The sequence below is a fragment of the Struthio camelus genome, chromosome 10 (assembly GCF_040807025.1).
Source record: "Struthio camelus isolate bStrCam1 chromosome 10, bStrCam1.hap1, whole genome shotgun sequence".
NCBI classification, from domain to species: Eukaryota; Metazoa; Chordata; class Aves; order Struthioniformes; family Struthionidae; genus Struthio; species Struthio camelus.
This window is the reverse complement of record NC_090951.1, coordinates 12,857,665-12,885,195: the sequence shown is the minus strand read 5'-3', so window position 1 is coordinate 12,885,195 and position 27,531 is coordinate 12,857,665. Positions and strand designations below refer to the sequence as shown.

The window sequence follows — 27,531 nt, the reverse complement described above, 5'->3', positions numbered from 1 at the left end:
CACCAGTACAACTAAGATGAGAATCAGTTCTGGAGGATATATGCACAATGTCAGTTTAAAAACATCTGTTCTCAAGACCAGACACATCACTCACATTGTAAGCTCTTAAGAGGCATTATCAGCCTAAGCTTAACGCTTTCTGGAGTAGAAAAGCCTCCTGCTTTAGCAAAATCCCAAATATGTATTATTTTATCCGACTGGATTGGGCATAGGCCAGGCTAAGCATGCCACACATCTGTACACAGTAGATATCCCAAAGCCATAAGAACGAACTACAGCTGGCTGTACCCAGCAATATAAATTAAATTCATGTATATCATTGTTTCAGAGTGCTCAAGTCTGCTTATGAACTCGCTCCTCTTATTTCATTGTGAATATAGTCAAAGTGACCCCAGCTGTTAGACGAAATCAGTTACTTTTGCACCTCCACACCATTATGCTGAGATTGGTATAAAATTCCAAGATAAAGAAAACAGATACACAGAAAACCTCTCCCTTAAGTTTTGCTGTCCAGATGTGTGTGTTTTCATTGGAACTTCTGTAGAGACAGCTTTTTTTCTCCCCCAATTTAATATGCAATGAAATAAGATAACTAAATTATTCTGGTTTAGCTCAGTTGGAACCCTCTGGACACTGTCTTATCTCTGTATCAGGGAGATAAATGAACTGAAATTCTGAAAGTTTAATATAGGGACAGAAAAGTTCAAGTCACCAGAAGAGGTCTCCTAGAAAGGAGAAACTAAAAACTGTCAAAATGAGATAAAAATGGTAGCCTTAGAATTTCATAACTGAGATACAGGATCACTGCGATGAAAGAAAGCTCATGGAGAGGAATCATGGGAGTTTATACTGGACTGTAAATCTATTTAAACAAAGGGCTGAAAGTATCATCAACTTGATTTGCATTAGCCTACCACTGAGCACAACATTAACTGCAGATTAGTCTCTCAACAGTAGACAATTTACAGGTGATCATGATGAGGCTATCTCACAGAAAACTTGAGCTAACACCTGCCTGAAGTTTATCTTTGGATTCAGGATTTTACCATCATGGGATAGATAAAGCAAAATCAAAGCCTTGTTAACGTGGTTAAACAAGAACTCGAGAGAAGACCTTGGAAGAAAACAAAGAGGACAAGGTCCAAATGCCTTAGGATTTACGGGTCATTGGCATGCAAAGTGGTGAGTCTTTGGGTAATATCAGGAAGCGTGATTTGTGCTGGTCCAGATTCTAATCTAGGCTGCAAGAGTCTGAACCTCACTGATTCAAATAAAAATTGCAGGCGTCCTCTGTGAGACAAATGTAGTTCCAGCACTGTATATGTATATTGGAACTTGTATCGCATAGGTAACAGAAAAGAGCCACAATCCACATACTGGATAGCAATATAAGCTATGCATTCTGTGTACAGGAAACAACTATTTAAGACATAGCAGTAACTGGAATTTCTAGCAACATGCTGTTTGTTTATATAGAAACTAACAATGAGATCTTCCAGTCAAAGATCCTGACTAGTAGAGTGAATGAATGGAAGATCATTAATTTCTAGGCTACCACAGCTATTTCATTTCCAATTAATCTAAACCTAATTGGAAGCACATATTGGAAAAAAAGTGCAAGGTCTGCTAAACAAGATTATCTATAATACCAACCCTATCTATTTAGAGCTGGGAGTCCTACTACCGATTGAAACCGGGTCTAAACTTTACAACGACAAAGCCAACTGAAAGCCCTTTTTTTACTGGTAAAAAAGTCGCAGAGTTAAAAGACCATGCATTTGTCAGTCTAACCCCATTAACTTGAATGAACCTAAACCAGTGAACATCGGATAATGATCACCCTTCTAATCAAAATAAAAAAGCAACAGTAAAGAACAAAGATAACAGAGTTTTAAAAATATGTATTTACATTGCCTGGGAAAACTCAGGTGCTTCATCATTCACATTTGAAATATGGATCCTAACAGTTGTTGTCCCAGTCTTGGGCTCTTCCCCTTTATCTACAGCCATAATTATGAACTCATAAAGATGGTCAGGCCGCTCGTAGTCCAGTTCTTTTGCTGGAAAAACAGTACCATGAGAAGTAACACTAAAATCTGGACTCAAAGTGTAATACAGTATTTCAGCGTTCTCCTTTGTATCGCAGTCAGTGGCTCTCACTGTCATTAAAAGAGAGAGAGAGAGACATTTTCTAGATCAAAGTCTATGAATTGAAATGCTAAGTACTTTAACAACAGAGCTAATGAATAATATAAACACTAATAGTATTTGCCTTGGCATGCGGTGCCTGAAATAATTTATGAAATTATGTTATATCCTATGCTTTTTGACTAACCCTTATCTGAAAAGAAGCTATAAAGAAAAATCTTAAGTCCCTGGTTGAATAGACAGATCTTGCCTTTATCTGCTGGATCTAAGGAGCCTCGTACTACCAAAAATATATTCCCACACAGAGCCATAGAGTCTCATGTCCACCTGATACATACTGCTGACTTAAATTCACTTTGAGAGATTAGACCCTGTGGGATTACAGATGAAATTATATTTACACGCATTGTTTGATACTTATGCAAGTGAAATTAATGTGTTTGTCAGCTTCTACCCATAACCTACCAAAAAACACGCTAAAAACTCAGTCATCATCATAATAATTGATAGACTAACATTACCATGGAATAACAGTAGATAGCATTTCATAACCTCGTACTAGGAATCAATAATTTTCCTGTAGTCTAAATTTCTTTTTTCCTCAAGATTTACAATAAGTTTACATAATGGTTAATGACTAATAAGGCCCTTTTGCAACTGTATAATTGGCCAAAGTTTTATTGACAGAACCTGCTCGTATCCTTATAAATACTCTCAATACATGATTTTTGTATTTTAAGTACGATACAAAGCATTGTCATTTAAAGCTTAAGTTATTGGTTGTACTAGGAAGAAGCCAAATCTTGCTCTCCTGCATCCAGACTAAACCTCACATACAACCTCACTTAACCCACACAAGAAGCTTTTTACACAAAAAAAGGCAGTATTCCCTATTGCGAGCACACACAGACCTCTTAAATATGGGCAGAGAAGGGGAGCTGACATCTCCACAATTTCTGATCCAACATCATTTTCTTCCTTCAAAAAGAGGAACGCTGGATCATTACTACGAGCCTACTGATATAATGCAATCACATTTGAAGTCCTCTTACTTCAAAACCCTACAGAGAAAATTAGTTTCCATCCTCTGCTCTCCCCTTCCAAGATCATTTCAGCTGTGACAGCAGTAAATGCTTATGATCTAATTCTACAGGTGCCAAATGATTTGACAGAATTATAATTACCTCATCCTGGGCTGGTTAGTTTTGGCTTCCGAGATGAGTTATAATTTGTGAAAGAAAATAATACTCCTACTGAATGTAACAAATAACTTTAAAAGTATTAACCTTGTAGAAGGGCAGTGGTCATAGGAACTGTTTCAGGAACATTATCTTTGCTGTAAATCAACTGTTGGAATTCTGGGGCACAATCATTCACGTCTGTGATTACAATTAAAACCTGAATGGAAAAGAACAGAACATTAAATGATATCAAAGCGGACCAAGGGAATGCCTTCACTGTTGATGAAATACTGGATGGAAGGATTTGCCAAAAAACAATATCCTTGAGGATTTCAGAAGCCATAGCACATAGGAGAAGCTGTCATTTTTAGAATGGTCTTTTCCTGCTCAGAATTGTTTACGTTATATTCCAAAAATATTAGAAAATGCCAAGTTCCAGTCCCTTACAGCAATATTTTACATTCCCCCTTCATCTCCATTGATTATTTCCTATTATTAATTGAAAGGGATATGGACTGTCTGCTTTCCAAGCCCCCTTTTTTCATTATCATGTCTTCCAATCCATCCATCATTTGTAAAACTACAAATCCGATTGCCAAGTATGCAACATTTTTATCATATAAATCTGCCAAGACCAAGTTCTGAATTCAATTATAACAGCGTAACGTAGAAGTAACTGCAATGGAACTGATTACACTAACACAAATAAGAAACAATTCCTGTTTCTAACCTTATTAAACATGTTTTCTTATTCTTACATTAATTGACTGCACAGCTGCATTGTTTCAAAGCAAACAGCAAGGAGTTTGTTAAATTAGCCTTTATGGTGGACCATACTGCTATGCTTGAGACAGTCGGAGGTCGTCTAGAGTATTCTAGCATCACAATGCAATAGGTAGACTAATACTCAATTTCCTCTTACCTTGGTTGCTATAAACTGGGAGCTGCTCTCTCATAACTGCTAAAGTTGTATCAGTGTAAAGCAGGCACAAGAAAAACTAGATTTAGGCTAAATATATTGGCAGAAACCGTCTCATAATTTTCTTTCAAGTTACGCTCTACTACTCCTCTTCCTGTGGTACATAAAAGGGTACCACATTATCAGTCAGTGGTGTGCTACAGCCAGTTTGTTACACCAACACACTGTTTCAATGTTTCTCTGTGTCCTTCCACTTCTTCCTCATCCTACCTCCTGTTCCTCCTGCATGATACTCCTACTTCCTGCAGCAGCAATGAAGTACTATATCGCATGCATTTTCTAGCTCAGTGAATCCCTGGAGTCAAACAACTGTAATAACTACATTTAACAATATTTTGGCCATCAAACAGCATTCTAAAACACCAAGAACCCTCACCTTTCAATACCTGTGAGTTTTTATCACTTCCTGTCTTTACAGGTTCACTTTGTATTCTTGAAACTAAAGAAATCACTATGCTCATATTTTGTTTCCTTTTTGTTTTAAATTGGAATAATCCCAAATATACATCTCACTTTATGATGGTTTAGAATAAGACAAAACCTCATGTTTGGCTTGGCAGCATCTTTTACCATATCTTCCCCGACAAGGTGTAGGACCTATGATGGGATGGCATATCGATCCCTCAAAAACAGCCTCTTCAGGATCAGCAAGAATAAACTCTAAGAGTACTTAATCCAGCCCTTTTCATCTACACAGAGGATCCAAAGACTTTTAATATGGATAGCAGAACAGATAGCATGATCGGGGCAAATGAAAACCACTACTGTATCTATACAGGAATCTGGAAAACTGAAGGAAACTGAGGAAAGGAAGAAAATCCATACAGAATGCTACAAGTGAATGCTTACTTCAGCTGCGCTACTGAGCTGCTCCTCGTTTTCTTCGGCTCTGACCAAAAGAAGATACTGGTGTTGGTCACTCTCATAATCCACACTCTGAATTAAGCTGATATCTCCTGTTGTCTGATCAATGCTGAAAAGACCACTAGGATTAGTTAATAAACTGTAGCTCAAGGATTTCTTCTGATATGATATAGCAGAGACTGTAAGAAACCTGCATGAAAATTAAAAAAAAAAAAAAAAAAGTGTCTCTTAAGCTTGTAATATAACTCACTGAAAAATATGGCAAAAAACAAACCAAAACACGCTACATGAGTCCTGAAAGTGCAGTCCTGTAGTTTGAACATTTAGTTATACGATACTTCTGTCACCTTGAGGTGAAAAATACAATGTTAGACTCCTTGGAAGCAGACTACAGTAAAGGATTAAAAACCTAGAAATAGAGGATTTTATTTTTGCTGCAATTGAATTTGCATTTCTGATTTGAATTTTTAATTTTCTTACAAGGGGGCAACCATTTTCAGGTAAGAAACCAAGAGATAAAACAAGTTCCAAAAGACTCGTTTTAATACCGGAATGGTAAGTTTGCTGTTCCAATCATTCTATCTGAATATTTCCAGAGGCAATTGCAAAAGGATAAAAGCCAGTCAGTATACAGTGTACAAGCTACACAGCATACAGGACCTATGTGTTTACACCTTGTCTGGCATTATCTTGTTTCCACTGAAATTTACCAAGTCTTCATGTGGGAAGAGCACCACAATATTAACTTGCAGAAAGAAATTACAGAAGAAATATTTTTAAAAGGTTTAAAATGTAACACTCATTCCTCAACAGCTTGTTGCCTTATCTTACAAGCTTTGCACAAAAAAAGATTCTCATTCTCCCCGGAGAACCCAGCAACACAGAGGATCCAATCACAGTTGCAATCAAACAGACAAAAGCCAACTTGTCTGACCACCTTTTTTCCCCTTTCTATTTCCAGGCTGCTGTCTTCCAGCTTCTCTCAGGTACAACACTGAAACACTGCAATGCTGCCAAAGGCTGCCATAGGTCATTATTTCGCTTTATTCTTTTTTTTTTGTGCGTTTTCCAAACTATGATGTGGTCTCACAGTCAGCTGAATCTAGAATAAGACTGTTCCAGGCAACAGGAATTATTTTGCCCTCCTCTCACTCCCTACCGTGGCTGCACGTTCATGCCGCTTCTTCTGTCAGCACTAACAGTCGTAGGGCCTGCTGTGAGCTAGTTTAACAATCCAGCAGAAAACTCTCTTCTCTTTTTTCGCTAGGGTAGCTTTTCATTGAATCCACGTGCCAAGCGAACTAGCATATTAGAGCTAGTGCCAGATCAAAGGAAAAGGCAGAAAGATTTGGTAACACCCTTTTTGTCAGCAGCAATCGTAGATCAGGCTTCAGCGGTGAAATTATAACCCCAGAAATCCAGTACGTGACAGGGACTGTTTTCCTGTGCACTGGTGTAACTGGTCAAATTTAAATATTAGAACTTAGGGATTCTACTGTGATGTTCATTACTACTGCTGGTTAACACACGATAATAATTCACTTTCACTGGGAAGGCTTTGCTTATATTCAAGCTTCTTGCATCATAAAAACCACCTCATTAAATATTTCATGCCCTTTGGATATTATCAAGTAATTTGACAAATTGACCAGTTTACTATTATCTTAGTTGTACCAAACTATTTTTAAATAGTAACAAAAAAATAGTTACAAAGAATGCCATTATTTTTTAATCCTACAGATTGTTGAATCCAAGGGAGCTTTCCTTCTAATAAGTATTTGTAGTGTTCCACAATTCTTAGATTTCTCTTATGCTTGTTTACTGCAGTTTATAAAAAAAAAAAAAGTTATCTGCTATTAACAGTTGTTAATTTTTTATCTTAATGGGCCTTGGTTACTCAGATGCTGCAAAACTGAGCGCTATAGATTGAACAGTAAAGTACAATACTACAGATAACATAGCATGAACAACAGTTGAATGACAATACAAGAAATAAGCTTACTGGACAAAAGTATTTTTGATTCAACTGGAAATGTTTGGCCCCAAAATGAAACAGTTTGGCAAAGACGGAACTGACTAGACAGCTGAACTTACATTATTTACATTTTCTGCAATATTGAGATCCACGTGGTTAGACAATAGACTAGAAAACTAAAATGACAAAGTTTGTGGCACCCTTATTTTTCCTCAGTTTGTCACTGTGATTGACGTAAGCAGCAAACATCGTATTTCGTTTTTTCTGATATTCACTTGATGGAGCAGACACTTTTCCAAACATTGACACACAACATTCACATGTTCTTTCACATCAGGATATTTTATTTCATGATATAATGCTTCTAATTTGTATTCTGCACTTCATTTGAATATAAAGACACTATCAATACCTGCTATTATTTTGCTTATCAGCTAAAAACCAAGAAACCGTAATTATTCACAACCACTTTTCTGTATAAAATGGTGACTGAAACATACATTACCACACTCTATTTTAATCATTTCTTCTATTAAGATATCTAAATTGCTAATCACAACACCTATTTGGGATTCACAAACAAGAGAGGGGTTTCGGGGAGGTGAAACCAGCAACATGAAACAAATTAGGAACACAGTTTCACTGCATTATTTTTAACGGGTACTTACGATTTTCCTTGTGGCATACTTTCAGGAACATAAGCAATGTATGATACATTGGCAAACTGTGGTGGTCGAAGTCCAGCAATTATAGAAACAGAGGCTGGAGACCCTTTACTTCCAAGTTTATCTGCTGCTAGTACAGTCAGTAAGTACTCTCTGTCCTTCACCAATGGCAAACCTGTTGTTTTAATCCAGCCAGTGTCCTTCTCAATTTCAAATCTGCCTTCTCCACCTAAGAAGAACAGGTCCACACATTGTTGTCAGCAAGAATATTTTTATTTGATTAAAATTGAGGGGAGAATAGGGTGTCCATTTCCAAGTTGTTTTTGGCTTAGAATTAACATGCACAAAAAAATCCTAAGTTTGTTTAGAACCTGCTAATTACATTTATGATCACATTTCTAAGCTACGTTTTACTTTTCTGGATGGTTACTGTCTTCCTTATCCTCCAATCCATTGCTGTTATTTGACCCTATATAAATAAATATATATATATATATATATACACACACACATATATATATATAGACACACACACACACACACACATATATATATACACACACACACACACACACACACATATAAAATCCCACACCAGAAAAAAATCCTGTTACCGTCCTAGCCATAAGGAACAAATTCACCCCTGGAATGGTATTGCTGCACCCTTTCTGTCGAGTATAGACAGTCTTAAACTATTACGGAAGTTTTTGTGGTTTTATTTTGTTTTTCTCTTTCGAGGCCCACAAACAAAGTTACTAGTGAATTTGTACTAGCTTTAGTCAGCTAAGGCACAACCCAGACCCTTTAAGTTATGAATGAACAAGAAGCATGACTCTTGTGAGGGAGAAAGAATATCAGCTCCTTCCACCCAAGACACACTGTGCTCCACATAACACTGTCTCATAAACAGGCAGCCCTGCTGGAAGACTCCGACAAAGGCTGCCAGTGGCAGCCCCTTGCCACAGCCCTGGAAAGTGCTGCCCACCTCGTGTTGCCATTACCCTCACTAGGTGAGGATCTGGGCAGGAACCCAACTTTGAGGAGAAAACACAATTCAAACCTGGCAAATCTCTCTGTACCCTCACTAAAAGTTGATTTTTGCACATACAAAACTGAAGGTTTACAAACCTTCCTCAGGAGGAAAGGAAGGTCATTCACTGAAGCATAAGGAGGAAAAAGTCACAGAAGTGAAGCTTAACAAGGACGCAATGGATTTTAAGGATTTTAATTTACCTTCCAGGAGAAAGTATTCTACTGCTCCATGGATCCCTTCATCTGCATCCAGAGCAAGCAGCTTGTACACTTCAGTACCTACTGCAGCTTGAGGAGAAACCACAGCCAAGAAGGGGAAGGGTTCCATGGCCCATTCAGGTACGTTGTCATTCACATCTGTCACAGTAAGTGTTAAGTGCAGCAAGTACCAGTCCTTTCCTAATGGTAAGAGAAAAATGAAGAAATATTTAGCCGAGTACTTGATAGCACTTGGAGTGACAGAAACATAAATCAATTCCTGAATTTGTATTGTCTGCAATGTTATTGACATGTAATCCAGAAAAACTTAACTTTTTAGGATCTTCTCCTGCAATCGACAGCATCCAGATACAATGGGGAAAAAAAAGAAACTGCACAAGTACTGTCAAACCGCAAGATCAAGGCTACTCATATTGCAGTTCTACCAGTAACTTTTTCTAGGAATGATCACATATTTAATTTTCAAAGTTGAAACAAATGTTTTCTGAAATGTTTTTTGATAAAGAAAAAAATATATTTTGTTTACACACACATAAAAGCAATTCTGAATTCTGAAACCTATAAATCTTTTTCATCAAAAAAGTATAATCAATCTACTAACCAATTTTGCTAGTTAGAAAGCTCAAGAAAGTTCTAATAGTTTTCATTTCTACTACAAATGAAATGCTGCTAAAAAAAAAAATAGAATGGATCTAGTCAAATTTTCCATAAATTGGCAACAGAAAATTCTTAAAAATTGTTATGCTTCTACCAGTATTCAACCAACCAACGAGGACAACAGACCTCCTAAACGAGTAATAAATATCAAGCAGGCATTGCTGAAAGCGACAAAAACAAAAGCGTCAGTTTTAAGAAACTGTTCTGAAATCTCCAGGACTGGAGTCAAGGATTGATATAAATATCCTATGTGAAAAATGTTTCTGAACACAAGACTGAAGGATGGGATTAAAAACTTTGAGTTCCAAAGAAAGCAAAAAGATACTGCAGACAGAAAGCCTTTTTCTCTAGGTACTCCGGACTAACTCTCTATATACTTTTAACTGATAAACGCTTGTTTCAAATGCACAGAGCTAGCTTGGGTTTTGGAGCAACTTAGCTGTGCTTACACAAGGCTGTGACAAAGCAAGTATCTTTTTTATAATCAGTAATGCCACAGAGCAGAGAATAAATATACTTCAGCCTCTTAGCCAGCCTGGGTGCAAGTGGACAGGCACTAGACTTGTAAAAAGTTTGGCTACAAAAGCTAAGTGGACACACACATTGTATATGCACACACATTTACCTTCAAAAGAGCTTTACAAAAATTTGAACAATATGCCTACAGAAAGGAACGTCTAAAATTGTGAATTTAATTTAACGTTAATTAATAATAAAGTGCTTAGTATTTAGGGCTCTAAATATCAAGTGTTGCCAAAACATCAGAACAGTGTAATCTTGCTCAGGAGGAATACTATCCCAGGAACGTAGGCCACTTAGGCTGGAACAACTGCACTCTGTCTTCCTCTCCTCTTTCTTAATTGCAGCATTATATCCCTCTGCAGAAGAACATCAATGTCTCAACTAAAATACATAACTTGCGTCTGATGTATGTTTCCATTGCTGTTGTCCCTTCACTCCCACAGCAGTCCTAAAACATCTTGCATGTCATAGTCCTCTGCAAATTTCAGCTTTATATAATTAGTAAATTCTGTTTGATAGCAAGTGGCACATTTAGTACACCCAATCATAATCTGCAATCTATAAACAACCAGTAAGTGGATTGTGGTAAAGAAAACGCCTTGGTGCTGTGATTAACAATGTCAAATGTTTCTTAGTTTAGCTTCAAGAAGCTTAATCCATCATGACCTTTGAGTACTTTCTGTTCTTACCGAGACAACTCTCTTAATATAAAAATAAGTACTCACACAAGATAATCACAGAAGATCTCCGCAACTTGTAAAACTGCATTAAATGCATCTCAGTTTTACAGTTGTACTAAGAATACATCACTTGTTTTCTTTCTCAAAAGAGCAAAAGAAAATGGATAGATGTTAACTTCTTAATTCCAAAAAAAGTCTTTCATAATTATATCCTATACTCAGAATCTAGCGTTCTAGGGAATACGATACTAGCTCAAAATAGCATGTAGGAGAAAGAAGTGTCTGCAACAATGACAACTTTCTGGAAAGGTAAGTCACGGGAACGCTCAGTCTCCTGAAAGAAAAGCCTGAAACATTCCTTGCAGCATTGCAAAACATGAATACATGTGACATACATGTTTTTACATTTTCACTGAAAAAAAGCTCTCGGTTACCGTGGTCATCCAAGTCTCTCAAACTCTTCTAGATTCTTACTGAGACAAACTGTGTGTGTGTATGTATTGCACTTCCAGAATCAGAAGTACTGGGAGGCCTGGTGTAAGGATGCTCAATTTGGCTTTTCTAGCATATCATGTTGCATGTGAAGCCCAAGTTTTCAAATAGAAACTCATATTGTTTCACTATGAAACCGACATTGAGGTGAGAGTATTATAACCCAGCTTAACCCTACACTGTGCTGGTATCGTGCCTAGAAAGAATCTTCTTCAACATTTAGAGAGATTGTGAAAGCAGCTGCATACTTTCTCCTCTTTGCTTGCAGATGCTGTTAAAATACGTGTATCATAAAAGAAGCCAGAAGGGGAATCGAAAAAGCTCTCAAAACTTGGATGCGAAAAGCAACAGCATGGGTAATGTTATTTCCCACACCCTAAGACATAAAACCAGATGTGTTTCAAAGAGGACAAGGTCAGAATGTGCATTCCAGGAGTTCCACGGCAGCCACTCCGAGACACCCGGGGAAACCACGGAGAAAGGGATTTGTTATATGTTGATCTGTGTCTAAGGTTGAACTACATCAAGATGACCCAAAACAGCAAAAGTTCTAAGTGAGAAGTGACAAATGAGATCAGGGTCTGCTTGAATGTTTCAGAGATTTTAGTGAAAAGGTTATTCAAAAGAGTAAATACAAAAGGGACAAGGTGGTGTCGAACTTGCCTGACATTTCTCTGAAGAACAGATCTTGTGGAAGCTGTCACAAGTTTTTAAATACATCGCTGTTACCTTATTTTGTCAGGGCATACTGCACGCTGAAAATAGCGAGCACTAAAATAGAAGCTGAGTTAAGATCCTTTGAAAACCTGCCTCTATAAAAGCAAGATCTATTGAGGATTTGGGTGTCAATCTTGTGAACCCTGTGTCAGGAATAGAAAGGTTACTGATTTTTGCCCTTCTGGAGTCTGGAAATCAGTATCTTAATCAACCAGTGAACTTATTCTATTTCAAGTTCTGCTAAAGTTCTTAACATTCATATATAGAAAAATAAATAATAATTGTAGAATAAATGTTGCTTATATTGGACAAGGAGTAATAAACCTGGATGCAAATTCCACTCTTGTCACTTACTGATTTTCCATTCACTGAACATTAATATACTGGTACCTAGTGCATAACTATAACTGAGAAATACTTCTTTTAAAGAAACTGGAAAACTGCATCAGGGCTGACATTAAACCTCACATGTCCTCGCAAATTCTTTTCATCAAAAACCAAAACGGCTTGGACATGTTCCTCCACTTGTGTCTTAACAGTTAAAGGACCTTAATGTCATTTGACATCTTGGCAAATACCAAAGCGTTCAGCAATATGTTGGTTACCTCCAAATATCTGAATGCTCCAAGAACTTTGTTAGGATAGTCAGCATAAATTGTAATGCATGCACATAATCAAAGAGACAGGCAGAAGTGCCTCTCCTGACCAGTACATATATCCATTGCATATGACCTTGTAGATCCTATTGGTATGTTATCTTCTGCCATCAACTGTAGGCAATCTGATTCACAAGCAAAAATACTAAATAAGTTATCATGATTAGATATGATTTAGCTTTTAGATAAAGGCAGTTTAGAAGAAAAAAATTACAAAAAGTAAAGTTTTCCATTGACTGTGTACCATATATCAAAGCACAAACTATAACAGAAATATCATATCGAAATATACTTTTTTGCATCCAGACCCACAAATGTGACCTGACAACTTGTAGAAAAAACATCAGGGCGTTCAATGAAGCATGATCAGAGAAGGACTCGCCAGAGGACAATGAATGTGATGAAGAGACTGACATGGACAATAATGTGTAATATGTATGTCCAGCAGGACAACACATCAAGAATTTCAAAGTATACACATACAAATGTGATTTTTAAAAATATAATTCCACTTTCTAATGACTGCAGCAGATATTTAAAACCCTTCCGTTTGCTGTAGTTGTCGTAACACATATTACAAAATACAGTCTCTTATTTTTTGTAACTAACAATTGTTTTCTGACAGAACGTAGCTTAAACCAGACCTTTATATGATTTTAAATAGGGTGATAAAATTTGCTTTCTTTCTCACAAGGTGGTCAGACACTGTTATTTATCAAACTGACGTGTACTTCAAGACAGTAGAAGGAAGCAAGTTTTAGAAAGCTACATTTCTTGATGGTTTAAGGTGTCTAGATGCCTCCTTCCACCAAAACACACAACACAACTAACAGTTGTATCAGTTATACAAGTACATTATAATATTAATAGCATATTAATAGTTGTAGTACATACAATAGTAGTAGTTATTGTAGTATTATTATACACCTGCATTAGTATATAATGATTAGTAGCAGTTCATGAGTAGTATATAAGTAGTACATATGAGTACTACTACTACTTATAGGAGGAGTAATGTTATAACCATTCCACTCAAAATCTGAGCATTTGTTTAAAACAGGTAACGTTATTTATTTGGGTTAAATCCTACAAACACACAGATAGCTTCTACTTAACGCATCTATTCAAAATACTAGCCCCTGACAGCAAGTGGGCATACCTGCAACTATATGACAGGTAAGTCAACCCATACTGAGATCCTGTATTAGGAATCAGATACAGGTCGAATTCTCCCTAAAAGAATTTTCAAATTGTTTTATAACATACTGCCAATAAGAATTAAGAATTTCTCAGTATTAAACACTAAACGCTTGACTTTCAAGACAGGCACATTACCAATATCTAACAACTTCGTCCATTGAAAAAAAAATCCTACCAAAAAAATAGTCCCGATTATATAGTTGGTACACGTGCACACTTCGCATTGGACAGATTTTCTTCCGTAATTTCAGACAACACAAAAAAAATTAAAAGTGGCTTTCTCACAGATACTGAACAACAAAAGATAAAAACTCAGTATGGCCCTTTGCTGCATAAAAACACGAAGACAATAACGTGACACTGGAACACATCACATTAAAACAGTAATTTTTAGAATTTATACAAAAAAAGTATACTTCATACTCAAAAGGCTAAAGAGAAAAAACACTTTCTGATCAAATAAAAAGATGATTATACTTATTTTTCTTCACTAGTGAAACTGACGAAAACAGCTTCTACGGGCAGATTGCTTTTCCCACATATTTGTGAACACCATTCATTTGCACTTTGAAGTATCAAAACTCAGCCCTCTTTCAAGCTCTCTTTTCAATTAATATTTATTTTAAAAAAAAAAATCAAAACTAAAATTATAAACTCTAGTCCAGGCATTTTTCCTACAATAGCTGCTTAAATCCTTGTTAAAGTCCATTCACCTCTCAGAAATTCTTCTCAGACTCATTCTGAGGTCTGCTTTTTCCCTAGTGTTCCCTTCAGTAGGAATGACTTCCCTGCTAACTTAATATTGCTGACAAACACCTCAATACTGAAATTCAGTCCCTATCACCAAAACCAATCTCCCTAATACAGTGCTAAAACCTCACCACAGATACCTATTTATAATCTTTTGTTTTTCATGTCTATCTGTGGTTAAAAACTCAGGAACAAACACAGGAAGGATGTCATACGCTATCTTACATACTCTGAATTCAGGCTACATTAGATAACCCTAAACTCACAGGGCTCTCAGCAAATACGTGATATGCTATGACTCAAGACTCTCATTCATTGGAAAGAAAAATCCTTAAACAAAATATTACTTAAGGATAGACATATAGCATAAGGATAGAGAGATAGCATTCATGCAGTATGTTAAATCTTCCTCATTTAAGACAAAATTCACTTCTTTGAAAGGGAATCACTTCACCAAAAAAAGGCATGAATATTTGTTATTCAAACACCTTTCAGGAAGTAGAAGCACAGATCAAGGAGAGAGTCTGCTGTCAGTCTCCTAACTAGATTCCTTCTTCCAAATCTCCAAGATCAAAAAGGCAGACAGGGCCTTATGAAGCACTGTTCCTAAGATTGAACAGTATTAATAAAGCCAAACTGAAATACATAAGGAAAAAAATATTTTAAATTAACCATGCAAAGCTAGAAATTTGATCCTTTGCTGAGTTACAAACTATGTTTGTATAATTAAATTATTCCCAGTAAAAAATTCACAGTGCTTAATATATACTATCAAGGCTGCATTACATAATTGGTCCAAAAAGCATGGGAAAAGTACTAATAAATTAAATGTCACAATCTTGTCATTTTTATACCAGATTTGATTTAAGACACTGTAAAGGGACTTTATCACTGTATCTTAAACGAACACAAAGCCCTCTCAAAATTAAGAACCTCTACAAGACTGCAAGTCTTACCAAAATTGAAGAAAGTACTCAAAATTACTAGCAGGGATCAAATATCTTGATCAGTTACCATAATGGTTCCTTCTTTCTTTAGGTTTTTCGCTATCACTTTATGTTTCTACTGAACTCAGGTTTATCTAAAACAACTCTTTGTGGTGTTTTCCATGAACTTCGTAAGAAAAGTTTTTAATGTGAAGTAATGGCTCCTCAACCTAGTATCAAAATCAGGCTGTAAAGATTCACTGGACCTCACCTACATACTGCAAATTAATAAATCTTGTCATTTCATACAGCAACTGGAAAAAAAAAAGAAAGAAAAGAAAAAAAAAAAAAACTCCCCCACCCACCTATGCTATTAGGCCAGGGAGAGGGGAAGGAAAGATGGGAGTGAAAGGATGAGAGAGCTTTTAATACTTAATCATCCAGTTAACAACAACTTTTGAATGCAGTACTGGTTAAACCAGGCCTGGAAAATCATACGTGCTGAAATAGTTTGACTGCAAATTTAAATACTGTAGGTTAGAGTCACCTCTAAACTTATCTCTTTTCACCATGCCAAATTATAAAGATGTTGTTTATCTGTGAAATCCTACATATTTTCAGACTTCCTAATTTCATTAGGATTATATGACTAACTTTTCTCTCAGAAATCAAATGGATGCTTCTGTAAGCTGAAACTTGAAAATGAAATACTTGTATTTATTAAATGTGTAGGCTTCTCTGCATCAATACAATTGATAAAACTGACAATACCAGATATTCCAATTAAAAATAAAATTCGACAATACAGAATATTTATTTGAATGAACACGTCTCTGCTACTGTGGAAAATATTCTACATTCTTTGATTTTACTAAGGGAAGAAGTATTATATTATTATGATTAAACAACAATGGGTGAGAAGCTAGGTTGCTCCTGGCTTTTTTAGGTCATTTCAATTCATTTACAAAAGGAGACTATGAGAATGTTAAAAGTCTTACAAGCCTCTAGGTCAATATTACTATTATATTCTAGTCCACATCAGAAATGCAACCTAGCAGCATTTAAATATTCAAGGTAGTACTACTTTTTTGCTTTTGAAGTTGATTTGACTTAGAAGATACTTGTCTTAGATACATAAATGCTTTTGGGAACTTGTTAATTGTTTGGGTTTGTGCAAAGAAAATATTTGGTTTTGGTTGGAGGGGCATTGCTGTTTTGAGGTGGCTTTGCAAATACACTGAACTCTTTTAATACTACATTCTTATAATATTTCTTCATGTAAAATACCTATGATTTCAAGTTTGGGAAGATACATTTTCAGAAAAATTCTTAATGTCGTAAGCCTCTAGCTGCAATCAGGAGAAATTTCTGTTCCCGTTTCCATAACATAGCATGAGATAAAAGCTACTCGTTATTGTACTCAGTCCCTCTTGTCTATCCTTCAAAAAATAGAACAATCACGCACAAACATTTCTCTATTGTCATTTCTGGGAATTCATGAAGTATATGATGGGCTACTTTTAAGTACAGTAGTTTGCTCATTCATAAAACATAAACCTTCCAAACAGATAACTTTGATGGGCTCAAGCTGTGGACAGCCCACACTGCCTCCTAATATGCCTTATCTTGCTTGTAGATAGAATTATGACAGCCTGTCATGTCTCTGTTCCTTACCGTCATCTAGCTTTTAAAATAAAAGTTAAAGCACATAAAGAGAATCAGAAAATAGAAGTAAAGAAAACATCAAAGGAGCTAAATGATCATGGCAGGGTGGATCTTAATATAAATCACAATCAAAATAGAGTAGAGTGATAACCGTGCTATCAGGGACTTTGCAGTGTGGCATCCATCTGCTGAGACTGGCAGAAAGAAAAAGCCAGCCAGCCCCGATGCGAATTAAAGGACCGTCTGTTAATACTCACAACAGACGTCTTCATGTAACAAATTATGTGTCTTAATAAATGATGATTGATTGCCAAAAAGCATCATCATAATGAGAGAACTTATATCAGTTAAATAGACAGCAGCTACAGTTACAGTTTAAGAGGGTAAGTTTTCTTGAAATTTTCCTTAGAATTTCTTGAGGGAATCTGGTTTATTTTTCTGTAGTCCATCATGCATAGGAAGAAAAGGCCACCACAATCAGCAGCCTCACCAACAAAGCCTGCTGTACTTCTTTATATCCTTATGCACAAAAAAATCTTTTAAACTAGCATTATTTGGACTGCAAACCCAAGCACATGAAAGACAGCAAACCGTGATTAATTCTAATTTTCAAAAAAAGGCAAATGAAAAAGAGAAACCTTATCATGGCGCATCATATAGCAAAATATATGTGCATCACCAGTAAGCTGTAGCCTACTCATACCACAGAGAACTCACTAGAGGTGAGAAAAAGCAATAAAGCGGTATCTTCTAAGCATACTGTTATTAGAGGGCAGAAGAGCCCTTTGCTGTAAGATTCACAAGTATTTGTTTGCAGCAGGGAACAGGGAGACTCAGGAAGCACAGCTTTCAGTTGATGTGGAGCTAGCTATCATATACACAAAGCCTTCCTACCTAATTCCAACCCTCTTCTGGTCTATTGCCCTCAAACTGCCTTTATCCCAAAGCTGGCACTTCCTTATCCCTAACTTGTCCCAAGCCCATTCTCCTCCCCTCCCACCAGATTTCCCACTCTGTTCTGAACAGAGGGAACCGTCATACCTCAGTCCCAAAATAGCCTTGACAATCCACTGCCAGTACCACTTTCCTACAACCCAAAACCGAACCCAGCCAGCACCAGTTCTCCTCTCTCCTATAGATCTGTCATCTCATCCATCTCCTCTACCATAGCCTTCACATGGATTCCTCATGATAACCTCCAATGTCACTGCCTCCCTATTGACTTTCTTCTTCGAGACACTTTTCCAAACTACCCCCCTGAGAAAGGGCTAGGAATGTTGAACTTGCTCATCATTCAGGCGTGTATCTCACAGCAGGCATTGCAACTCCAAAAAACAGTGACAACAGTGACAAAATAGTGAAATACTTCTTCCATGCCATATGACATAGCATAATGCTGTAACAACAGTTGTTACTACTATTAAAAGGTTGCATCCCAGTATGCATCTTCAATAGTCAAACCAAGGACACACCAATCAACCAGCTTTCTCAAATCTAGTACTCTTATATGCAATTCCAACTTAAGGAAGTAGAAGTTCTTTATATGCATAAGATTAATCACCTAAGGCAATCAAATTTCCTAACTTAAAGCACCATCATCTCTTTTATCGAAATAAGGAAAAAACAGATCAGGTTAATGTTTGAGATGTTGTATACTATTAACTGAATCAAAAGAAAACAGTCTTCCAAATACTAAATTTAACCTAACGTACCATTTACACCAAACCATTTTGAATTCAAAGAAAAATTTGCCATGGGATAAAAGTCTCAGCAGTGGCTTCTATTTTATTCTAAAACCTGATCTCCACTGTACCAAAATTGTTTAAAGATACTCTATTTACAAATTTGGGGACTACATTTAGGAGACTAACTGAAAAAAAAGAGAAGAACAATTAAAATAAAACTATTTCATAATCAAAGGGAGAGTAACATATTTGCCATGTCAGCCACAGAATTAACGTTCAATTGGAAATGCTATAAACCAGCCTCAAGATTCTATCCATATGTTCTGCAATTTACTACTTCTATCAGATTAACAGATTTGTACTGAAATTCAGTTAGATCTTTAAAAAAGCTGATTTCTTTCCTGGAAATTAAATGTTTGAGATAAAAAAACAGCCAGAAGATCTAAATAGCTTTGGCGCTAAAGTCCCAGGAGTCTCTCAAAGATCTTTTTAAACTTACTGCTTGCAGTAGAAAGCATGGAGCAACAAAATGTTCAGACTGAATAAACATCAAGATGGCTCTTTAAAAGCTTCCTGAGATATTCTTTTCTACAACAATAAATAGCATTCCAAAACTGTAAACAGCCACAGTCATTCTGAGTGCACACACAATTTATGTTTTCTTTCACCTTAACAGCACAAGAATCATTGCATTTAAAAAAAATGCGTCCACCTCATAACAGGTGATGACTTCAACTTAAGCTCAGCTTGACTCATAACTGTTAACTTGACTGATAATTCATTGAAGGGTAATAAAAGTTGCAAAAGACAAAACATCAATGAGAAGCTACTTAATTTTTTGGGATGAACAACAAAGAATCAACATAGCTATTAAGTGACCAAGGTCTCAGATAAAATTGAAACTGATGATCCTTGGCTTATAATAATGAAAACCTTCAAAGTTTAAAATACACATATCACTAACATTGTTGGTATCTCTACTCTATATGTCAATTTAAACACAACAAATACACTTAAAATATAAGTGACTACTGTTAACCATTTGGAAGGCATGCCAGACATCACCCTTGGTAAATCCTCTGAAAAGAAGAAATGAACAAGAGGGGATTACGCAGCTAATGCCCATGGGTGAAGCCAGGTCATAAGAGCTTGAAATGACGGGGGATTAGAGAGACAGGATCTTTCAAGCACTTCCCCCAAGCATTAATGGAGTAACAATAGCTCCCTCTTAAATTAAATGTTAGCTGTATGTTTAAAATATTCACATGTATGACAGTAAGATATTTTGCCTTCTGTTCGCTGAGTAAAAACTTAAAACAGTACTGTACTTTTGGAAAGAATAAATAAATTTTGTGTCCCAATAAATGAGATATAATCTGAAATGCTACAGAAAACATGAGCATAACCATCATTTATTCCAGGCTAGGTTAGCTGAAGAACCTAGCTCAGGGTTGGGTAACTGGTAGGATCACGAGAAGAATTTGCTCATCATGGACCATGTGCCAAAAAATTTGTTCATAAATTTAAGCCTCTAAATTTAGCAATTCTGCTTAGTATCTGGTTGCTCCAAAATACAAGTTTTTCCTGGTGTTTCCCTTGGATTTTTTTTTGGGCCAACATACTTGTAAACTATGAAAAACGTAAATACTATTGGGCTGTTATTTCCATTTCAAATAGTGGTTTCAGTTCTCTTAAGATTAAATTTTCTTCCTACCGTCTAGGCAAAGTAACATGAGCCCTCCAGGTATTCAGGGTAGAAAGAATATTTTATACAAAAGCATGCATGCTGTGGCTGAAGCTGCAGAATTCAACTGCCAAGGAGCAGCAACAGTGGGCTGCTTCACAAGGGAAGGCAGGTCGGGAGCCAAGGGTGACAGCAAGGCAGGCAGAGACATCACTGTCACCAAAGGCCATCCCACAGTATCTGAGGAAGAAAACAGCGCAGGTCCAGTGACACGACGTTAACCAAGTTCACCCAACAGTCCAGTGATGACGAGACAAGTTTGCAGAGATGATGGAGGTCCAAGGTCGAGCTGGGAAGCCAAGTCAGCAAGGCAAGGTCAGGGTGAGCAAGGTACATGGCCAGGTACAGGCACACCTGCAGTGTAGCTGTGGTCAAGGACCTGAGCTTAAATGCAGCTCCTGAGACATGGCCCAGAGGCCACAGACCAGACTCCTCACAACCAACTCTCCGAGCTGAGGTTACCCGGCTGCACTGTATCAGAGCTGGCCTTGAATACAGACAGTCAAACCTGGGGAGCCAGACAAAGAGGCGGCAGGGCCTGTTGGTGCACTGAAGGACAGGACATCCACCAAACCAATGTGTCGGCCCTTTTCTGAAAGGTAAGGGCTGACTGATCTATGAAATCTAGTAATCTCTACTCATCTCTTATCTCTCCTCTGTTTCCAATTTGTACACTATATTAGATCATTGTGCCTTAAAACTGACTTTTGCCTGTTTTTAAACCTTCCTGCTGAGAAGTCATGCAAGTAACTCAACTGAAGTTGAACTACAAAACAAAACAGTATCTCCTTTCTCCTGTTCAGGGTCTGGAAACACTACCCCTCCGCATGTACAGCAGAACTCACACCATGAATAAAAGATTATGCACAACATGTCCAGATTTCCTTGTCACTGTCTTCTAGTGCCTGTTGCTTCCAGAAAACATTTAAGCTATATTAAACTAAAGGCTATAAGTTATCAAACATGAAAAGATAGGCAGTGAACAAAAAACACATATAACTCAGTTTTTTTCTTCACAGATTACAGTTAGTTTTATTGTAACCTTAAAATACACAAAATAAATATTTATTATTTCAAAATATTAGATTTTCCCACTGAGTTTACTACGTGAAATTCAAAGGCAAGCTAGAGAAACCAGAATAGGACTGTTAGTTGGCTGACAGATAGTCCTAATTACCCGTTTTGAGTGTTTCGGTAAGGGGCTAAGAATGTACTACAGTTTATGCTATAAAACACTGAAAAATTCTAAATTTTGAGGGCCCTCCAGTGACCCACACAGACGTTTCAGACCATCCTTAGAAAGAGACACACAAATAAAACATGAAGCTACCGTGAAAGCCTTCTTGCCACATTTCATACAACAGACTCTCAGAAAATCTGGAAATTAAGTAGCATAGCTATATTAGGCAGATGACTGGAATTTACCTTTTAACTACTTTGAACAGGGAGTTGGGTTGCTTTGCGGGGGGGGGTTGGACTGTGACGACCTCCATAGGTCCCTTCCAACCTTAACTATGCTGTGGTACTTTATCTTAAAAACAAAGGTAACTTGAGAAAGAAGTAAAAAGCTTTACACTGGGCCTTTGCTTGAACTTACGGAGCAAGAGTAATATCTGGAAAACACTTATTTGTAATTTTGACTTCTTCCCTCTTCTTTAAAGCATACTCTGAAGTGAAGACAGTCTCTGATGCCCAGCTGAGCAGCTTGGAGTTTCATGCCCTCCCTTCAGCTCCAAAACTATTATTAAATACATGATTCAAACAAGAATATTTTCTTTTGCTACTGTGCATAGTCTTACCAATGCCGGTATGGTGTATATGCCTGGGGTTTGTTTAGTTTTTACATGCACATCATTCTAAAATATGCACTTAGAGCTGTGATTTCTACCCAGCTGTGTTACTGCATTCACTTGTTATAAATAGGCAAATCAAAAGTTCTAAGAAACTATAAAAAAAATGAACTGGTTGATTTTAGAATTATTATTTGAAACTGCAGCACCTACACTCACAGTGAGAAATGAATTCTCATAGTACTTCTTAGGATTGCCTTGGATATACCTGAGAACAATAATATATAGAAAAGTTCAGACATGTCACTGAAATGTAAAAGATCTTAAACAGATCTACACTACATAGCAACATTCATTCACTCTTATTTAGCTTTCTTACTCAAAAATAATGATTTTCCATGCTGTATGTATGTAATACTTATAAATAGCTGCAGAATAATAACTATTTCCATCTGTCAGTTTTAGTTAGACCTGTCACATTGCTACACATTTTGGTGCACATAATGGTATGGTATCCACATATTTGCAAATAACTTAATCTTACTATGCTTTTAAACATTATTTGCTCATATAGATAATGAGGCGCACATTACAAATGAATATTTGTAATAAAACAGATTGAAAAAATAAGAACAAGGAGAGTAGAAATTATACTCTAAAGCATCTGAAAATCTTGTCTTATCCTTGACAACAGTGCTTGGGTGAAGAAGAGACTAATGCCAGAATTAATTATTGGTTAGTTTTCAAATCTCAGCTGCCAGGCAGCAGGAATAAAGGGACAGAAAACAAAAAACAAACTAAAGGAATTAATGCAACTTTATACCACTTGAGCATAAACCAACATCATCATTAGCTCTAAAACCAGAAAACCCTTACTGCTGGGATATTTATGGCTATGTACAATGATTTAAATAAGCCAGCATGAACGTTGCAAGCAAAGCAAGCAAATTGGAGAAACAACCTGAACTGACACTTTTAGCACAACAAAACACAGTGTTACTATCTCCACACGTTAATTCATTCTGAAATTTCACTTCTGCAAAAGCTCCAGAAAAGAAGCAGTATTTACAAGCTCTCACGTCATCCTTATTTCAGATTAATTAAAACACCCAGTTCTGCTAGCCGTCTTCCTCTCTCTCCTATCCTGTCCTTTACTTGTCTCTTCTCATGAGAGACATGACTTTCTAAGTCTTTTTCAAATACCTACATATTTTAGGTGCTCTAGAATGAAAAATTAAGCATAGTGTAATTCATGAATCCTAAAGGGGACACGTCATTATTAACCTTTGCCTGATCAAAAGAAACTAATAACATTATATTTTTGAACTTAGGCTTCTGTAAACAAAGAAACTTAAAATCACTAGCACCGAATAACCTCCTTTGCACTACTCAAAATTAATACCTGTCTACCTGGTCTCTGTCAGTCAGAACCTAGTTCTAGATATGCCTTAAAGATTATTATCTACTTGGTACTACTAGCAGCAATACATTAAGGCAGTGGAAAACACACCAACCTATTTACTTGAAGTACAAGATGGGTGAAAACAAATCCCTGAAAACAAGTTAAAGCTGGTTAGCTATTTTAACTGGGTTAGCAAACTTTGCTTTTGAAGCGGTCTCCGGCATGACAGAGTGACAAAGTTTGTTCCAGGCAATCTCAGACTTTTATATTCAGACCAGATAAGAAGTTAAAACCATCACACTGGTGAGATTTGTAGCAACCAGGCGAAAGGCTAGCTAGCACTTTTCTAACAACATATTCCTGGTACTGATAGAGGGAGCTGTGACACCAACAAAGGGATGAAACTTGAGCTACATGACAGACTGGGTGAGAATCCCAGAAGCACACTCAGATTGACCCGATAGATTTTGTCACAGTCTCTGAGTAATGAGAGCCCCTTTGGCATATATCCTTGCTCAGGACTGAGTAATGAAGATGGGACACACAAGGCATCTGTGCTGTGGAAATTGCTCAGCCTCCAGGTTAACGGCTGAAGCTCGAATCAGAGCACCGTGCGCAGCCAGGACAGGCTGACTGGCATCAGTACGCTACAACGACAGGCATGACATCAGTCAGGCGAGGACAAGAGAGAAGGTTCTGGTAGTTATTCCTGAGGACCCGAACGCAGTGAGTCTGTGATCTAGCCCAGTTCACAGGGAGAAGTAACCATGTCATGGAAACTGTCAGCACTAATTAGAAACCCTTCAGGCACTCTCAGGGATTTAACAGACACCGAGGCACAAACTGCCTTGCACTCCTACAGGTTGCCCCTCAGTCAGAAGAGAGAAAAGATGAGGGACAAAATAGTATCAGAAGCTTTTCAACTCTTCCGTCTGTGCTGCTCTGGGGATAACAGGAGTTGCTCTAAGCAGGTCACGCTGACAATCTAGCAGTGTTCACAAGCACTAAAAGTCACATAACATAAGAACCACTCTAACCCTTTCCAAGATGGAATCAACCCAATCAAATAATTTCTGCTGATGTATTTTTTCCCCAAATAATCACATTCTAGATAATCTATTTTTATGTCAGTCACTTTGCATCTTCAGAACATCATTACAATGACAAGCAATACAAAAAAACAAAAAACCTTCCCTGAATATGGTAAACATACACAGATATTCACCATCCTATGAATTAAAAATATGCTTAAACTAAGTTGGATTTTCTCAGTTGAAGGATATTAACCAAGGAGAAAATGCAAAACTGAAATAAGAATTTTAAACTAACAGAACTAATTAGCCAGAGATAAAATAAAATAAGCCATTCATTTAATTCGAGCAAGACTCCACAAATATTGGTAAAATTTCAAACTTTTAAAATTACTTTAAAATTACTTTAAAATTTAAAAATTTAAAATTTAAAATTACTTGGTTAGGGTTTAATGGTGGGCGTTGGACTCCTAGGATTTAAAAAAAAAGAAAAGCCACAAAGACACAAAGTTACCAATCTTGCAAAAAAGGGTGATTGACTCAGGTATGATGTGAGTTAACTTTAATAGTGACTGAAATTTCAATGGCTTTAACCACTTGCTTAAGGTTAAGCATTCATGGGATCAGGACTATGGAAAATGTGTTATGAGGAAAGTCCTCAGGGTAAAAAGCGCCGTATATCTAACATTCTTTGCCTCAACATATATATGAGCAGTACACCCCTTTTATTACGTAATTATCTACAAATTTTCCATGCTGCTCATTAATGCCTCTAACAACTTTAACAGTTAAGTCCTAACAAGCCTTACAGCCGCTCCCAGGGGAGTGTTTTACCGTTAGACTATATAGGTGCAGCGTCCCTCTTCACTAAACGGTGTAATTCTTCTACGTACCTACCGCGTTGTCACGCCACGCGCAGACGAAGGCGACCAAAACGGCACCCGAGGGAGGACACAGAAGGGCCGGACGCTAAGCAACTGCTGCGGGTCTGCTCCGGCTCCGGGAAGACAAGCCGCCCCCCGACCCGCCCGGGAGCAAGACCACCGCTGTCGCCGGGTAAGCACCCACCTGCGCGCTGGCGGACGCGGACGAGCAGCTCCCAGGCGGCGGCCGCCTCCCGGTCCAGGGCGGCGGCGAGCGTCACGGCGCCGCTCCGCGGGTCCAGGCGCAGCGGGCACTGCCCGGCCGGCGGCGACACCAGCTCGAAGCGGGCGGCGGCGAAGCGGGCGGGCGGCAGCGCGGCCAGGCGGCTCCCCGGGCGGGCGTCCTCGGGCACCGAGCGCGCCAGGGCGGCGGCGGCGGGCGGCGGCGGGGCGGCCCGGCGGCGGCGGGGGGCGGCGGCGGCGGCGCGGGGCGGCGGCAGCGGCGCGGGCTGCGGCAGCACCTCCAGCTCCAGCGGGGCGCTGAGCAGCGCCGGGCGGCCGCGGTCGCGCGCGAAGAGGCGCAGCGGGATGGGCGCCCGCACGTGGAGCAGCGAGCGCACCAGCACCACGCGCCCGCTGCGCGGCACCACGAAGAAGTGGGCGCTGCGCGGGCGGGCGAAGTAGCGCAGCTCCGCGTTGGCGCCCGCGTCCGCGTCCTCGGCGCGCGCCTGCCACACCTGCGAGCGCAGCGCCAGCGTCTCCTCCACGCGGAGCCGCGTGACGCCCGCCCGCGCCGCCCCCACGAAGCGCGGCGCGTTGTCGTTGGCGTCCAGCACGCGGACGGTGAGGGCGGCCAGCTCGGCGGCGGCGGCGGCGGCGCGGGGCAGGCAGTGCTTGCAGCACAGCGCCAGGCGCAGCGCGTAGACCGCCCGCGCCTCGCGGTCCAGCGGGCGCCGGGTGCGCAGCCAGACGCGGCCGCTGCGCGCGTGCAGCGACACCTGGAAGTGCGCCGCGCCCTCGCCCAGCAGCTGCAGCCGCCAGCGGCGCCCCTGCACCTTGGCGCACCAGGGCTCGGGCCCCAGCCGCGTCAGCGGGATGCTCAGCCCGCGCACCCGCGTCCCCGACGGCCAGTTCTCCGGCACGTGGCCGCGGAACGAGGGTCTCCGCCGCGCGGCGCCGTGCGACGCGGACAGAGCGCAGCAGAGGAGCAGGCAGCTCGCGAGGCTCCGGCCGCCGGGGGGGCCCATGGCGGCTGCCGCGCCGCGCCGCGCCGAGCCGAGCCGGGCGGGCTCCGCGGCGCTGCCGCCGCTCCCTGCCGCGGCGCGCCGAGTGCCGGCCGGGCGCAGCGGGAGCCGCCGCCCGCGGGCGCGGACCCCGACGGCCAATCGCCGGGCGAGCCCGCCGCCCCGACGGCCAATCGCCGAGCGAGCCCGCCGCCCCGCCCCGCCGCGCCTCCCGCGCGGGGCTGCCCCGCCCGCGCCCCGGCACCTGCCGCTCCTGCTGCCCCCAGTGGCGGGGGCGGTGCAGCGCGATGCCTCCGCGCGGACCCTTCTCGCGCCCTCCCGGATCCACGCGGGACCAGCGTTCCCGTGCCCCCGGCTCAGGACTTCCCTGCCGGGAATAACCTTCTTTACCTGCTAGCCCAAATTATCCTTCGTGTGCAATATTCTCAGGGTTTGCCCCCCAGT

The 27,531-nt window shown here is 39.4% G+C and overlaps 1 protein-coding gene across 2 annotated transcripts in view; it reads right to left on the bottom strand.

Annotated features, from left to right (window-relative positions):
• The window catches only part of LOC104146423 (neural-cadherin), a 71,384-nt gene extending 44,294 nt beyond the window's left edge, over positions 1-27,090 (bottom strand). For both annotated transcript variants that reach the window (XM_068956146.1, XM_068956145.1), the window contains exons 1-6: positions 26,049-27,090; positions 9,046-9,243; positions 7,816-8,041; positions 5,158-5,362; positions 3,435-3,546; positions 1,910-2,159 (exon numbers count right to left, since the gene is read on the bottom strand). In XM_068956146.1, the coding sequence (XP_068812247.1) occupies positions 1,910-2,159; positions 3,435-3,546; positions 5,158-5,362; positions 7,816-8,041; positions 9,046-9,243; positions 26,049-27,090 (2,033 nt within the window). The remainder of the gene's footprint in view (positions 1-1,909; positions 2,160-3,434; positions 3,547-5,157; positions 5,363-7,815; positions 8,042-9,045; positions 9,244-26,048) is intronic.
• Positions 27,091-27,531: the final 441 nt, after the last annotated feature.